Source organism: Phaenicophaeus curvirostris, chromosome 3 (genome assembly GCF_032191515.1).
Source record: "Phaenicophaeus curvirostris isolate KB17595 chromosome 3, BPBGC_Pcur_1.0, whole genome shotgun sequence".
In the NCBI taxonomy this organism is placed as follows: Eukaryota; Metazoa; Chordata; class Aves; order Cuculiformes; family Cuculidae; genus Phaenicophaeus; species Phaenicophaeus curvirostris.
In genome coordinates, this window is record NC_091394.1 from 65,956,552 (window position 1) to 65,974,296 (window position 17,745).

Here is a 17,745-nt window from a genome sequence, read left to right on the forward strand (position 1 = left end):
TATGAAGAAATACGTATAAAATTTAAAGGATAACTTAAGAGTTCACTGTTTTGGTTTTGCTTGATACCTCCATTTTAGTGTTTATTGTCTCAAGCCCTGGATCCTTGAGAGACTGAATTACTTGGAAGCAGTCTTACATTTAGCATATGTGAAGGATCTTGCTAGAATGAAGTACTAGTATTGGAAGACAGACAGTCTGCAGGGGCTATGAAATGGAGGACACAAGTACATACAGAGCTTCTGGGGATGCAGGAACTCCTGTATCAAGTGAGGATATTGCACATTTGATGCTTTGAAGAAAAGGTTGGTTGATGACTCCTTCCTCTCTCAAACAGCGGGATGTTCTGAATTGATGATCTGAGAAACCCAGTGTGACTACAAAAACCTGTATGTGAAATGTGTTTGGGAAACAACAAAGGGACTTAGATACTATGTTAAATGAGTTATAGGAAAGAATATAAACACCTTTTTCCCTAAGGATGTCTGACACTTTCCATCAGGGCAACAACGGCAATCACATAAAAAAGGAAAGTTAAATAATTTTCTTAGGTAAACCATGAGTGATGAAGCTAGAGTAAGTCTGAAATAGAAATTATATAATTAGTGTGTCAAGCTCTTTCTTGATGGGGTATTTAAAAAACATGCAAGGAAGAAAGCAGGATGTTGTTGCACTATGGATGTCTAGGAACTGAGTTTAATCTTAGTGCTCCTGAACACAGCTCCACAACTTCCTCATGCCCAGCGTATATTCAGACCTTTAATGCACTGATCCCTATTACAGGTAGCATAGCTGAGAGAGTAACTTCAGAATTGAAGTTTAAATTGTACAGGAAATTGCCACAGTCTGCACCAAGCATGTATATATGACTACTTTCTTTTATACTTTTCCCATTACTTGACAAAACTATTCCTTTGTTCCTCCAGTAATCCTACCTCTCCCCAAAAACAGACATGAGTTTCCCTACAACAGACTGAGAAAAGTGCTTCAGCACTAAAAACATGGGCCAAACTACATATGGATGAATGTGTAAGTTATGTATACACAACAGACACAACTTTGTTGTGGGAACTTGGTGCTGGAAGACAGTCCAAGTTTGCAGAAGAGCTTAGACAAGCTCACCACCACACTGCTTATATTGTGTAGATCTATCTCAAAAAGAACAAGGAGAAGCTGTTTAAACTCTGAGCAGCTAGTCAGAGGAAAATTATACCAATTTAAGGAAACTAAAGTGGTGGCAGAGAGGAGCATGGAGTTTTGTTATCCCACTGTACTTCACAGTACCTAAGCACGCTATTCCCCTGTAATTACTTATTAAACACAACATACTTCATTTCCCTTTAAGTCTATTGTCAGGCATTTATTCTGAGATTCTGGCTTCTTGAAAAGAATCCTTGAAATGAAATGGTGTAAGATGTCAAATTTAGTTTCTGTTTGCACTATGTTGATCTAGGGTTTGTATGATTATTATGCAAACAAAAAACTATGAAACTTCATTTGTACTAGGTGAATGCATAATGTCAGTCGTGATATTATTTCAAGAGAACTGTAAAAATTAGGTGGCGAATACAATTTTGGCAAAAGCACAGTTCTTCAGATGCAACATGTGCAAATCATTATTTTGTCTAGTAGAATGGTAGGGAGTTGTATTTTGAAATAGCAATTATATAATAATTGTGTTAAGCAACTTCATTGAATGACAAGTAATTAAGCACATAACAACAAACAGACATAGCACTACTTTGATTAGCATGTGGAAAATGCCACAGAATAACTCTGGCAACAGGGTGGGCAAGAGCATTGAGTTTGCTAATACCTTTCTTTGTCTAAAATGGAGATGCCTACAAAATATGCAATTGGTATTTGATTGTTAGTTTTAATTCATAAGGTTTGAAAGGCTTTACCAGTCCTAGAAATTAAAATGAACATAGTAATTAAAATGTTGCCCATAAGTGATCAAGACAAAAAAAATCCAGATCCTTGTTAAATCCTAACTGCAAGACAAGCTCTTCGGGAGGTCTCCATCCATTTTGTTTTTACCTTCATTTCTGTCATAAACTTTTGTCTAGTAGATGTAGGTCTATACGTTTTTAACTGCTGAGTAGGAGAACAATCTACTTGTATTGTCTTCCCTCTGTTTTGTCCTGCCAGGGAAAAAGCTGTCAGGTTTCCTGAATCTTCTGCTGCAGTGTGACAAGGCAGAAAACTAACTGATACTCTGAGCTTTCCCAAACTTCACCAGTATCTTTTCCCTCTTAAGCTACTTCTCTAACAGCCACGGCAGCAAGAAGATGCAGGATTTTTACATTTCATCATTGGCCAGTTGAGCCTAAAGTAACAGCAAAACAAAACAAAACAAAACAGAAACAGATTGAAATCTAAGGATACTGAACAGCTGGCCTGCGGTTCCTGGAAAGTTTGTTCATCGCATGTTGTTAATGCCTTTCTTTTCACTGCCACATGCTACATGACATTGAAAGTCTGCTAAGGTATTTTAATGCGAGCAAATTACTAAGGGTGCAGTTCCAAAAGAGCTAAGCTTCTCTAGATCAGGGCTGCTACGATCCTACTGTTCCTCCTGCCTTCTGTGTGCATTCCTGTTCCCTTCTTTATATGCCAGAACATGCTACTGCACAGTGAACGGGTTTAAGGGTACTAAACAAGACAAACTTTTCTATAAGAATATCACTTTTCTGTACAGTTAATTTTTGCCTCTTCCTCTTTAAGTGGCATTTCACAAGGTGAGTAAGCTGATCTAATAGGATGGTTCTTCCTCCTCTTCTCTTGGCTGGGTGCTCTTGATATCTTCCTTGTTACAGCTTCGGTACTCATCCAAGCTGCAGTGGGCCAGCACTACTCATTTAGGTAGCTAAAAACTTGAGTTAGTTTCTGCCGGCTCAGGAATCATAGAATCATAGAATTACCAGGTTGGAAAAGACCTATTGGATCATCAAGTCCATCCATTCCTATCAAATACTAAACCATGCGCCAGGAAGTTTAGCTTTAGAAAGCAGCCAGGATTGGAGATGAAGTCAATGGGAAGGGACGATCAAGGCAGAGTCTCCCATATTAAGATATTCAAAAGCTGTCTGGATATAGGCCTGGGCAGCCTGTTTTAGGTGACCCTGCGTGAGCAAGGGAGTTGGACCAGGTAACCTGCAGAGGTCCCTTCCAGCCTCAACCATTCTGTGATTTCATGAACTTTATCACTCATGAAACTTCACCTTTAGTTGTCGCCATGATATTTCACCTTTTTTTTTTTTTTTAAGCAGAGGAGGAAACAGCCCTAAAATATACATAGTCTTTGTTTGTCATCATTTCTATACACAGAGACTGCAACAGTAGCACTTCATACCCTGCTGACATTACTGTGTAAGCAAACATGCATACACAGAGCACCGAAAAACGCTATTCTGCATCTTCAGCAAGAGCTAGTTACATTATGAACCTACTCGGGAAGCCCTGAGTGAGAGCACTGAAAGGGTCTGGCAGGGAAATAGCAGTGCCTTGGTTTGCATTCTGTTCCCATTTGGCTGTTAATTAGTAACTCACTTTTAGAAAATGAAAGATTACACATCCTGAACAAATAGAAACGTTTGATCTCAGGCTCATCAAGGAAAACTTCAGCAGCTGCCAGGGAAAAGCAAATGTTCTGTCACGTACATCCAGACTGAGATAATGTGAAACAGAAGATGAAGAATACGGAGAGTATGTACTAATGCTGCCATACCCAGTTATGGGAGCACAGCAGATGAGGAAAAAGTACCAAATAGCAGACAACAATCTAGTGAGCCTAACTGAAACCTGATGGGATGACTCCTGACTACAATGTCAACCTAAGAGAGGCAATTTTCCTGATGCACTAAGAGAAGAGTGAAGCATGGTGCTATATATGAAAAGCAGTTTATATTTGTGTCCCACATAAACTGCCTCTTTTAAAGCATCAGTCACTCAGCTGTGGTCATGTCTGACCCACCGTGAATGGTACAGAGTCATCAATGAGAAGGCAGCATCCAGCCAGATCACACTGGCAAGAGAAGTAGACCTAACTGCATGACATGTTTTCACATGATCAGGTAGGAGTTATGATGCTGAAGGGGCTGTGAAGGAATCACCAAGCTTTGGGAAAACTGCTAAGAGATTTTTACTGAGTCAAACTACAGTTTTCACATTTTATTGAGGAAGCCAACGCAAAGAAATGAGAACTGCTTTTACAGTAAATCACATAGAAATTAGCTGACAAGTGAAGCACTTAACACCAGCCAAAAAAAAAAAGGAAGAAAATTCTAAAATTTTGTCATTTTTTGGCTGTGTCCAGGACACAAATACTCACTGTGAAGTAACACTGAACATCTAGAAAATACTAATTTTGCCTTAGAACAAAACTAATTTTAAGCAGGAATTAATGGGTTGGCCAGTAAATAATATTCTTTTTTTGATATGGAAATGTATCTTAATAAAAAAACTTATCCCATTCATCTTCTTTTGGTTACAGCATTGGAAAAATTCTCATCCTCTGCATACACACTGACTGTACCATTGTACTTTGTCCCTTTTGTTTTTCTCACAGAAAGGCAGTCACTGACTCCAGCTGGTATAAATTCCCTAGATGCTGCTTCCCAAGCATGGTCTACAAACAATTCTCAGGCGATAACAAACACAGAGTTGTGGACCTTCCTATGCACCTATGCACTATGTATGTGCTGTTGTGAGAAAAAGCTCTTCTTAATCACAGAATCACAGAATCACAGAATAACCAGGTTGGAAGAGACCCACCGGATCATCGAGTCCAACCGTTCCCATCAAACACTAAACCATATCCCTCAGCACCTCATCCACCCATGCCTTAAACACCTCCAGGGAAGGTGACTCAACCACCTCCATGGGCAGCCTGTTCCAGTGCCCAATGACCCTTTCTGTAAAGAATTTTTTCCTAACGTCTAGCCTAAACCTCCCCTGGCGGAGCTTGAGGCCATTCCCTCTTGTCCTGTCCCCTGTCACTTGGAAGAAGAGGCCAGCACCCTCCTCTCTACAACGTCCTTTCAGGTAGTTGTAGAGAGCAATGAGGTCTCCCCTCAGCCTCCTCTTCTCCAGGCTAAACAACCCCAGCTCTCTCAGCCGCTCCTCATAAGGCCTGTTCTCCAGCCACTTCACCAGCTTTGTTGCTCTTCTCTGGACTCTCTCCAGAGCCTCAACATCCTTCTTGTGGTGAGGGGCCCAGAACTGAACACAGGATTCGAGGAGCGGTCTCACCAGTGCCGAGTACAGAGGGAGGATAACCTCCCTGGACCTGCTGGTCACACCGTTTCTGATCCAAGCCAAGATGCCATTGGCCTTCTTGGCCACCTGGGCACACTGCTGGCTCCTGTTCAGTCGGCTGTCAACCAACACCCCCAGGTCCCTCTCCTCCAGGCAGCTTTCTAGACAGACTTCTCCTAGTCTGTAGCACTGCATAGGGTTGTTGTGCCCCAAGTGCAGGACCCGGCATTTGGCCTTGTTAAACCTCATGCCATTGGACTCTGCCCAGCGGTCCAGCCTGTTCAGATCCCTTTGCAGAGCCTCCCGACCCTCCAGCAGATCAACACTTCCACCCAGCTTAGTGTCGTCCGCAAACTTGCTCAGGGTGCACTCGATGCCTTCATCCAGATCATTGATAAAGACATTGAACAGGGCTGGACCCAGCACCGAGCCCTGGGGAACCCCACTTGTCACTGGCCTCCAGCTGGATTTCACACCATTTCCCACCACTCTCTGGGCCCGGCCATCCAACCAGTTTTCCACCCAGGAGAGTGTGCGCCTGTCCAGGCCAGAGGCTGACAGTTTCTCAAGCAGAATGCTGTGAGAAACTGTGTCAAAGGCTTTACTGAAGTCCAGGAAGACCACATCCACAGCCTTTCCCTCATCCAGCAGCCGAGTCACTTTGTCATAGAAGGTGATCAGGTTAGTCTGGCAAGACCTGCCTTTTGTGAACCCATGTTGACTGGGCCTGATCACCCGGTTCTCTTGCATGTGCTTCATGATAGCACTCAAGATCACCTGCTCCATGACTTTCCCTGGCACTGAGGTCAGACTGACAGGCCTGGAGTTTCCTGGGTCCTCCCTGCGGCCCTTTTTGTAGATGGGCACAACATCAGCCAGCCTCCAGTCCAGTGGGACTTCCCCAGTCTTCCAGGACTGTTGGAAGATGATGGAAAGGGGTTTGGCCAGCTTAACCTTAAGCTTCAATGCTCCAAGCACCTACCCTCAAGCCAGTGACCCACTCCCAAGGTCTTTTGTCCCTACTCCCACATTTGGTGTACTCAAGTAACACCTGGAGCTGCTCAACTCTGGGCACCACCAGAAACCCTGAAACCTGCCCAAAAATGCCTGTTTAAAGGCCCACAGTGCTGGTTTGCTGCATATCACATTTCAGTGCGTTTGTCACTGCTGCCTGTTAAGCTTTCCATCAGCAATTTCTGAATCTGCTGAGTACAGCATCTTCCTTTCAGTACAGCCCCTCCCCAAGGACTGTCTTATCAAGTCTATCTAATCAGTAGCTCTGCCCCTAATTCCCTCTCCAGTTATTTTCATACTTGAAAATAAAAGTGATAATAGTGGTAGATTGGATATAACATTACACAATTGCTATCTGTCCTAGAAAAGAGAAATATTCTATTTTATGTATTGGAAAGTGTCCGAGAGTTCTAAAAACACAGTCCAATACACAACATAAATATAGTGGATGGGATTAAGAAAACACAGACTCAAGATATGAGCATAAAAGATTCATTGTCATCACTTTAACAGCATATCTCATTGGGACTTTTGGGTGAATTAAATAGCAGAAATCAGTAATAAACAACTGGGCATTATTGCCAGCTCCAAAACCCACCCAAAGTCTCTAAAATCATTACCAAAAAAATGAAATTGAAGTAGTGAGAATTTAAGAAAATGCACTGGTCTTTCAGCTGTCTCTTGAAATCTAAGCAAAGAACTGGTTACCCTTCAGTGAACATCAGGTTACTGGGGATTAAAAATTCAGTTGTACAGGAAGGGTACTCCATGGCAAGCACTCAAAAAATCTCAAAATTGGCTCAATCTGTTCTTTCTCATTACCAGGACTGACTTTAAAATCATTTTATTAAAGAATAAATTCTTGTATTACCAATTTGCCTGTTGTTCAGCAAGCCGTAAAAATGCATCCAAGGAGTTTTTTCAGGTTTTTCTTCACAGATATGAGAACAGAAGCTTATACCCTTGAAGTAGAGTTCTACAGTCACTTAGAGCTGAAGCATTCACAGAAACAGCAATTATTACACAGAAGGTGAGTTTGACAGTTGTTCAAGACCTAACAGAAGTACAAGTGTCACTTCTTGGATTGAAACTATGTCATAGACTATCTTGTACGACACAGGTTTTCCAATTTAATCTAGCTACCATCATAGTGAGCCCAACAATTTGTGTGGAATAAATGACTAGAAGTCTTTAGAAATCTCTCCTTCCTTCAATAGTTTGCCCCAATAGCATTGTATCTTCTAACTAGAAACTCTGCTCAAGAATTTAAAGAGCTCTTCACATAACACAGTTTACTAAAGCTGAAAAGTATTTATTTGTATTAGTTACAAACAATTAGGTGTTCAATATTTTGAGAATCTAAGCAGGTAGGTCTCCATAAGACTTTCAGACTAAGCTGTACAGAAGATGTCTTCATTCATTTTGGTAGTGTTTCTGAGCACTGTCTTCCACTTAGCTCTAAATTCCTCCATTTACACCACTTCCACAGCCTTTAGACATTCACTGTCTCATTTCCCTGCACTTTCTTAGATTTCTGCTCCATTTCTCCTGTCTTTGCTTATGTAGCCTCCTGTCTTTATTTTTCCCCCTTTTCTGCCTCCTGCACATCATACCTTGAATTTTCTTAATGACACAAATAAATTGACTACCTGGATTTCCTTTCTGTTTCTTTATATCATTCACATTCAACTAATACCTTGGCTTTACACTACATGCCTGAAGTCCAACATAAGCCCTGAGAATAAGTTGTCTCCAGTCTCACAGCATGGTAAAAAATACCAAGATTCATTATCATTAAGAACAAAATCAGGTTTTCTAAAGAAACCACCATGAAGTGGTGACTATTTTAACTAACAGCTGCTTGTAGATAAATTCTACTGAAAAGAAACCGAAGTGTGGTGGTCATCAAGGAAAGAGAAATTTATAGTCAGATCCTGGGAAACAGAAAATAGTAAAAGAAATAATTCAGCAAAAAGTATTCTAAAAACCATTAAATTTCTGCTAAAGAGGTTGGCATACCTGAATGCAAATCCTGACAAAACATGGCAGGCTAGAATGCAGTAGTACTTAAGAATGTTTCCCTTTTGTAGTTTGCCAAAAGAAAAATGAAAGAGTAGCAATTGCTTCCATGATACTGCTGCGTGATCAAATGAGATATGCCTTGTCAATCAGACATTTGAAATACACACTAATTAATGTACCAGTATGAAATGTGTAACTTAATATTAAATTGTTCAAATGAAGTACATGAGGGAAAAAACCAAACTCATTAAAATCACAAGCTAAAATAATCTGAAGAATGAAAACTCCATACAGAGTACAGGAAAAGTGCAAGTGACTTGAAAAAACTGTTGTGTCAAGTCTTGGCATATTTGAAAAAGCAAGACAATATACATTGGTAGGACTGTAACCACACTAGTATCTGCTAGGTAACAAATCTCACACTGGGTGTGAATAGAGAGATATATCTCTTATATATTATGGAAACACAAGTGCAATCTAAAGGTAGACCAGAGTGCTGGAGATGCCATTTGGAACCTCTTTTTCTTTTTTTTTTAATTTCCATTTCTTTTTTTTGATTGAAGTATGTGGTCAGCTGTGGATTTTCTGCCACAATAAAGTGACAAATCTGGTAGACAGCTGTTTTCCTAGATATTCTCACACAACAGACTCCACCACTTTTCCACAGAGTAACTAGTCCAGACTCTCAATCAGACAATTTTCCATTTAAAAAACCTAGAATTTATAGAATCTATATTTTAGAACGACCATGAGAAAAATCAACTTCATAAGCATAGGAGAGGACAGATCCTGAAGTCAGACTGTGTCAGGGCTCAGAGATGGCACAAAGCAACATGCCTCCATTGAAATCATAGGCCTTCAAGTGACTAGCCCATCCAAATTAACTTATAATGCAATATAAATTATTTAAAAATAATAGATGACATAAGGTTAAGAAGATTTTATAGAATTTAAGTTTTATAGCATATGGCTATCTTGCACTTATTTCATTTGAAACTTTAAAATGTAGATAATTCAGCTCAACACAAACACAGCATTTCTGTCTCCTGTTTCTATGAAAAGAATAAGAGTATCCAATGAACCCGCTGAGAGGAAAATGGTAGAAAACCAAGAAAATCATACCAAATACACAGGAACAAAAAAGAAAATTTGGTTTTTGTTAAGTTCAACCATTTCAAGCTCTAATTTTGTCATTAATTAATTCTAGAGTCTGACAGATACTTGATGCACTTTCTGTTTCTTTCCTAATGATTCTTTTTTCACTATTTATTAAGTGATGACAAATAATGTTTCAATCCAGTCCTGCCACCCACCATATCAAGCACAAGCAGTCAGTAGCATCTCTTTTCCTCAAAAAGTGAATTCCTTTGATATTTAGGAAGAAGGCAAGCAGAACTTTGTCACTCCTGACCAGAATGCGGATCTATTCTGTGACATACCGGCTGGCACTTGGCTTTTGGATTATTATTTCCTTTTCCTCTCAGCTCAGATGAAATCTTAACATAACCGATGGGTGTTTGGTATTGCAACAACCACTCCATCATGCAACAACCAAACATTTTTCTTTCCTTTTTAACAAACCTGTGGAAAATTACATAACTAAACCCAATAATGACATTTTTTTTAAAACTTCAAATTGAAGGAAAATTAGGAATTTCTAGCTTTGTAATGGCCCAAGTAAACAAAATTCTACCCATTTATGTACATGCTATGATACAATCTTTATCTATGTATTTTTAAGCACATGTTTTTCCTCCCAGAAGAATGTCCTATTTGGAGCACTGAATGGCTGGCTACACTTGGAATCAAACTAATGCTGTACATAATTTGGAATTTCCTAATTTCTAGGTGCTTGACTTTGCAGACTTGATAACACTTTTTCATTTAGATGTCTTAAATATATCGTTATTCAGATGGCTTAAATGTGCTTTCTGCTTACAAAGTCTTTTTTCTGTTTACATATCATACTCTAGCCTAAATAAATGCTAAGACAAAGGCCAAGCTGGCTGGTAGCCCAGAATGTAGTTGTTACCAAATTGACAGGGACCACCTTAAATTCATTGAAATGTCTAAATATTGTATTTGAGTTATAACTAAATTTTAAAAGGTAATCTTTACTGAAAGAAAAACAGAGTGATTTTAGAACAGCATAAACAAGTTGCTGGATGAAATAAGACCAGAATGGATTACGTCTGTCAAAGTACGGTCTGACTTACCACAGCTCTCCATTACTGTAAAGCACCAAACACTTAAGGACAGGAAGTATCCTCATGTTACCATGTAAATAACTAATGGTCTTAGTTTATGTTAACAACTAACTTAGAAACTTCCAACAAAACTCCCACCAACCTAAAATATGGCTTAGAGTATCTGAACTTTTACCTCCAAAAGTAACTAATTCTGATAATTCTTAGGTGACTTTTCTTTTTTCCTTAGAGAATCTTACAGAGTTTGATAAAACGTACAGTAAATGTGAACACAGTACAGTTTAAAGATGGCCTGCGAAGGCAAATAAAAATGGTACCTTTTCCAATCTATCGAAGATCTGAAAGGTGCAAGGTTTGTTTTAAAGTTTCCTTCTACTTCTTTTCTTTTTGCTTTTAAAACTTTTGTAGTACCAAAGTCTTGCCTTGCTTTTATACATCAGACTGTTGGAGGACAAGAAGACTAGAACGGAAGTCCCCCTCAGTTCCCATCTGAAGCAGCAGAATGATGAATGATTGAGACTTTTTTTTTAACTCCTGGCTTTTCACCAGAAGCTCGAATGTTTTAAGAACAGCCAAACAAAATGGGAGTTTTACACTGTCTAATTAAAAATCCCTTTCCCTTCTCAAATGCCAGTTTCTTGTGACGGCTTGGAGATGATGGCTTCATCTCTGCTTTTCCAGCAGAGAAATAAGAATAATATTTTAGTAAAAATAGGATAGACAAGACCTGATACATACATAAAATTAAACAAAACCTTTGCAGAAACCTTACATTTTACTTTAAAATCACAGCAAGCTCTTCAGGGTTTCCTAATATGTCTTAAAAATATGTAAAAGGCAACATGGCTTTGTCTCTCTTTTAGATCACTCTTTAGATCTGATCAGGATTTTACTATGGCAAGATAGGCAAATCCCAGCAACAAGAACATGCCATATTGAAAAGCACAGGATGCGTTGAACTTTAAAATTTACTATAGCTGACATTCTAGCCTTACTAGACATTAATAAAGTTACAGGAGCGTGGGGTGAAGGTATTATACCTGGTCATGGCTGGCTTCAATGGAGCTTCCGATACCTTGGAAAGTCATCTGCACAGGAGACAGTGTCAAACAGGTCATACACTCTTTGCCATTTTGTCTATCACTGTAGTGTACCTATAACAGAATAACATACGTAATCTGCTAAACACCAGGTTTGTACAAGGGAGTCATGCTAAAATACTGTCCCTTTTCAACAATTTTGTAAGAAGAATTCCAAACATTTACATTGAATTCATCTTTAATATAAAACAAGGAGTGTGTAAAATATTCTAGGTAGTCACATACTGAACTGGGGCTATATATTCTGATGCCTGTTAGATAGTTTCTGAAGTGCTGTGTTCTTCGGTTTCTAAGACCCTTGAGACTGAATTCAAGATGATGTACTACACAATTGTAAGAAGCTACTTTCAAGTTATAGTTTTCAGCCTAGATGATATTCTTAACAGCATTTTGTAGCTTAGTTATAAATCATCAACATAAATCATTATACCTCCAAAAACTTGGCAATAATAGTTAAAATTTTTCAATTGTAATTCCATTTCTACTAAAATCCCCTATCTCTCTTGATACAGCTAATACTGCATATTTGATTTTGTAATTTAATCAAAATCACAGATAAATGGAGAAGAATCAACATTCTCCTCGAGATGTCCAGGCTACCCTTTTTTTAAGAGTAATTCAGTCCCTACTGGTGTCAAGATGTGTGTGCTGAACATGAATCTTCCATGAAATACAGAGGAAGACAGTGCTTCTACTTAAATTTTTCCCTTGTCTTCAGGTTCCCTTCGGATGGTACTTAAATTCCCTAAAGAAAGGATGGATATGTCGAGACAAAATAAAATTAAATGTTGCCAGTGTTTCATTATTAAGAACACGTTGCCACTCATGCTGAATTGTTGAAATATTACAGTTCTCTGCATAACTCCTGGCTTCTAGACAGACAGATCAAGCACTTTGTTCTACAGAAGAGGTGGAATTTAGTTTATGATGGTAATTTACATTGGCTATGTGACCCCTGTCAGAAATGGAAAAAGAGATCAACTCTGCTGGAGACAGAACTTTTATGTTAGTATCTATTTACAGCTGTACAGCTCTCAGGCAAAAGTTACATGATAAAGCCTCATCTTGACATTTAGGCTACAAAATTAAACTTCATTATTTCTGAAGACAACTAGAAACCATATTGGAGTTAGTCCTGTGGAAATGATTTAGTGACATATATGATACTTCAGTGTACAACATGCATATTGAAACCCACGTGCCTAACTTTTCTTAGCTGTGGGTGAAAACTGGGAACACTTCAGCTGAAGCAAAACCAGTGCAAAACTGGTTGAGTGAGAGGAAAAGCAAACTGCTGCTATATTTCAGAATTATTTTACTGACAACACATCAAAACAGTGGTTCCTGTGGCTAAATGCAAGATAGAGAATGCAAAATTCTTGTACTGTGTATAGAAATATTGATTTCACGCAGCCCTTCTTAAAGCTTTCTGGATTACCCCTGTCTCTCTTCCTCTCAACCCTCACAATATGTGCCTACTAAATTGCTTGTGGCTCTCTGCCAGAAAAGCCATACTACTTACTTAGAAACCACAAGAGGCCCCTTCACATATACAATGGTTTAACTTTGATTAATCGAAAGAGGGATGAAGGTATGAAATTTGGCTCACAAATATAAACTGAAGTTCTTTAAACGTCAGGGACTACTGTTATGACAAGGACTTATCAAGCTTCCACAACTGTGGTATCTGGTTGCAAGATAGATATTCTGCTGAGTACATGTTGTGGGAATGCCATGTGGAGAAAGAGGACAGAAAAGCTCAAGAAGATGATTTCGTACTGCAAGTATGACATACGAAAATGGGCAAATACTGGCGACTGAAAAAAGTTCATCTTAGAACACATACGGAGAAGTGGAAAAAATGTCACTTTCTGAAATGCATAGCACTTTGTATGCTTATTTTTAATAAGAATAATATGAACTAGGTTACAGTTCACTAATGTCACTGGAATAAAGCAAGGTAAAGAAGCTGAAAGGAGAGGAGATACCCAGAGAAAAAATTATGATCAGTATTACATGACACTATTACCTGCAACAGCAGACTTGATCCACACCCCCTTTTGTGTCCCACATTGAAACTGCAATGAATTCAGAATTTTGGTATCTTTCTAGGCCTAACTTTTGCAAAGGAATTTCATTATGCACTTTCAGCCTCATCTGAATATATAAAGGCCATTACTTTGTAATTTCTTAGACAACAGTCCTCTTGATTACCTCTTGTCCTGCAGAAGCTCTTCAGCTGAACCAAAACAAACACGTTCTATGTGAATGATATGAATCATGATATAAAAAACCTGAAGACTGGTTTTTGAATGGGGGACAGAATAAAACATTGTCCTTTCATCAACCTCTATAATCTACAGATCTGTGCAATTAACAGAAACATTCAGATTTCTTCTACATTGGGTATGCGTATGTGCAATATCCTTGTGATCTTATTTTGATATTTATCAGTCCAGCAGCTACATTCTCAAACTCTTTGTTTTATTCCTTTCTTCTTCGTATTTATCTATGATCCACAGTTTGGGTTTTTCTGTCAATCAAGAGTACTTGGTATTTACCTGTTTGAGTATAATATCCAAAACAGGTACTCAGAAAGAGACAACAGTGGTTTAATAGTTATCAAATAGTCTGAATAGCATCAGATGCTTCTAGATTTTTGGCCAGCAGCATGTTGCAAATATTTCAGTTTGCATGTCTATGCTATTATTACTAAGCATGGGAGGAACTTGAACGTCTATAAAACTGGTTTAAGAACATCATTATCATCTAAGGCAGAGGAACATGAAATCACAGCAAATACTTGATTCAGTATTTGCACTGAAGAAGCAGCAACTGAAGGGTGGCCAAGTGCTCCGGTGATGATTATGTGGCCATTATTGAGATTCACGATGACAATAATACTTCACTAACTACCTCAGTGCCTTAAGAGTCAAGAGTGCTAAAATACAGCTCTTCTCCACAATAACTCTGTTAGGCAGATAAGGACATTTGGTGGACAGATGTGAAATAACTCATCCAAATTCACTTGGCACTGGCAGGAGTGAATGGCAGTGCTAGGACTATATAGATGGACTATAGGCCATCTACAAAGCCTCTGGCCCAACCACAGTTGGTCATTTTCCCCTTTCCATGTAAAGAGTTATGAAAATAATTACTATCTATGTCCAAGACCACATTTTCATGCTTCAATTTTTGTAATTAAGGTATCCTCACAAATTAGCTCAGAGCATTTTAACGATTTAACAGCAATGAATTTTCACTAATTAAAATTCAGTATGTTTTATTTGGATAACATATAAGCAGGTATTTTATAGACCAACATTAGGATTTGGTTAGAAAATAATGGCCACCACACAGACATCTGTAGTAGGGGTTCTGTAAGGTTGTGAGTAAAATGCAAGATTCCAGCTTCAAACTACTATGAGTGATTTACAGATGATTCTCCTCCAAGGTATGTCTATGCAGCATAAAGCAGTGCTACAACAAGATGATCCTGACAATAAGTCTAAATAAGCATGCTCATTTATTGGAAAAAGCATACAGCACTGCTAGCTTTTCTCCTGGGGAACTACATACGTGGAGCACCTAACATAAATCATGTATAAACAGCTGAGGAATCCCAAACACAGCACTCATTGTGCTGTGTGGGCAGGGCACAACACCTCCGTGTGTAAAGCACTAAGTGCATCCTGGGCATCAACATAATGAAATAAATTCTAGAACCACAAGCACATGCCATGCATTTATTCTTGTACGTATGCTTTTATGTTCGATATTCTCAGGAGATGTAACAGTACACCCTTTTCACAGATTGTTTCAGTCAGGAACAAGCTGTATGGAATAAGTATGTATGGAGGAGTACTACTAACTGGCGTATGTATATAGAAATGTATGTGATGGTCTGAAACCATCTGACAACTATGTTGAAATTTGGCCCTTGTTTTTAATATTTTAAATTACTAAAGAGATGCAAATATTTTGATGGATATTTATAGCTTCATACAAAAGAAGCTATAAGATGAATGTTTACAATGTTACAACTGAATGGGGAATGGCATAGCCAAAATTCTCAACCTTGTATGTTATTTTATAAATGAAAAACTAAATTAGACTGAAAAAACCACATAAGAAATTACATTTAAGGTTACTTCTATCATAATGCCATTCCAAAAGTGGAAAACCTCCCATTCTTTTCATATTTATACAGAGTTGTTTCTTTAATCTCTCGTTACTATAAAACTCTTCCCTATGTGCAAGTGTTCTGACAGAAACTGTAAAAATATTGCAGGATGTCTTGCAATAAGCCACTTTAACACATTGGATCAATATGCAACTTCAGATAATGGTCATAGTTAATCCGCATAAATTATTCTCTAAAACAATGTCCCTAATTTCAATAAAAGGATAGTCTGCTGGTCTTCAGTGGGAACTTCTGAATTTCAACACTCATCCTTTTGTATGAACAAAGGCTACAGTTTGCTGATGCACAGCTAAGGAAGGTGAGAGACCTGTTATACTCCTACACAGCGGTTAAGCTTAACTCTAATATACTAAACTACTGCTAGAAATGAGCTAACTGTGCATTAACAAGAGACTAAGGCTCTGATTTTCACACACTGCTGCTTGGATGTTCACAGTTTGAAATGCAACTTCTGTCTGGCCAAAGACAGACTTTCTTGAGTCTTTATTAACTTAAAAAAATAATATGAATTACCAAAAGAAACAAGTTATCTGTGACACTGGAGTTCATGTTTCCAAACCAAAAACTGCTCTGAGTCAAAGCATCAGCAGGAGTCTTAGAATGCTAGACAGAAATAAACTAGGTAATAAAATGCCATTATGTTCAGCAATGCACAAATCTTCTGGACTGACAAGTCCAGACTATATTGTTAGAACAAAGGATGGTATTTCTTTAAATCTGCCTCTTAAAGGGAAAGCACCCAATTTAGTCCTGAATTTACAGAATTCCCAAGATTTTACATAGATTGCTCTGGATTTACAGCAACAAGCAAACCAGAATGGACTCAAAAATCAGATGTTAAACTAGTAATTTTGACTTAGACAAGAGTCTCATGAAACATTTTTCTTCCCTTAGCTTCCCAGTGAAATGCTTGTCTTGTCCATATCGGTCTTTAATCTTGCTTTCTCTGTTGCTTGTCTACTGTTATGCATGTCACCTACTAAAAAGAAACAAATTAAACAATCCTGTTTGATTGAGCTCAAACTCTGTTTAACGCATGCTTATTGGTGAAGAAATACTCCTGCCATGGAAATAAATTAAATATACTTGCTCATTTCAACCATTTTCTCAAAGCTAATTTTGGGAGCTTTCACAGTATAGTATTCTAGTACTTAAAAGCATGAATCCTCATATTATCCATAAAGCATTCCTTACAAATAATAATAATTCTCCTCAGACATGAAGCAGCATGACAGAGATTCCGAATACCACTTCACATTCTTACTACCTGCTTTACAGTTTCATATATTTTACTTTTGAGAGTAGAACAAGAGAACAGTAAAAACAAAAAAAAAACAGGATTGGCAGAAAATCCTGTTGTACGAACAAAGTTTTAAACAAAAAGTTGAAGTATAGATACAAAAAAACAAGACCAAGATGAAAAAAATTGTCACAGATGAAAAATTAAGACATACAATAAAAAAAATTTAAAAATCAGGAAAAAAACCACTGAATCAAACTGTTTCCTGCAATGCTGGAGTTTCTTGATGTAGTGCGATTACTAAATATAGTATTTTACTAATCTCAGCAGGGAGCTGGCTAACTGCATGCCCGTCAGATGTTTTTAATGGTCACCCCCTGTGGAACAAATCTAAGGAGCGCATGAAAAACACCCACATTTTAAAAAGCCCCCTTGCTAGATCATTAAGGAAAGATAAAGGCTTGTACATTCGGATGTGATATATAACACAATCATTGTGTCAAGAAAAAATATGTTTGATTAGCGCGCCTCAGGTTCATTAATCGTTGTGTCTGCTTCACAGCAGTGGACAAAGTTTCCACTGTAGCTACTGCATAGAAGGGTAAAGACACTCGGTAGCTTATAGACTGACAGTTCAGCAGTAAATCTTGAGCTATCCCAACCTGCCTCTCTCTTGGAGAGTTTGAATAGCAGCTGTATCA

General features: G+C 38.3%; 1 protein-coding gene across 4 annotated transcripts in view; it reads right to left on the bottom strand.

Moving 5' to 3' along the window:
* STAU2 (staufen double-stranded RNA binding protein 2) overlaps positions 1 to 17,745 on the bottom strand; it is a 164,245-nt gene that overhangs the window by 52,984 nt on the left and 93,516 nt on the right. For 2 of the 4 annotated variants that reach the window (XM_069854259.1, XM_069854258.1), the window contains exon 13: positions 11,541 to 11,654. The exons of the other annotated variants lie outside the window; for them this stretch is intronic. In XM_069854259.1, coding sequence (XP_069710360.1) covers positions 11,541 to 11,654 — 114 coding nt within the window. The remainder of the gene's footprint in view (positions 1 to 11,540; positions 11,655 to 17,745) is intronic. 4 annotated transcript variants of the gene reach the window in all.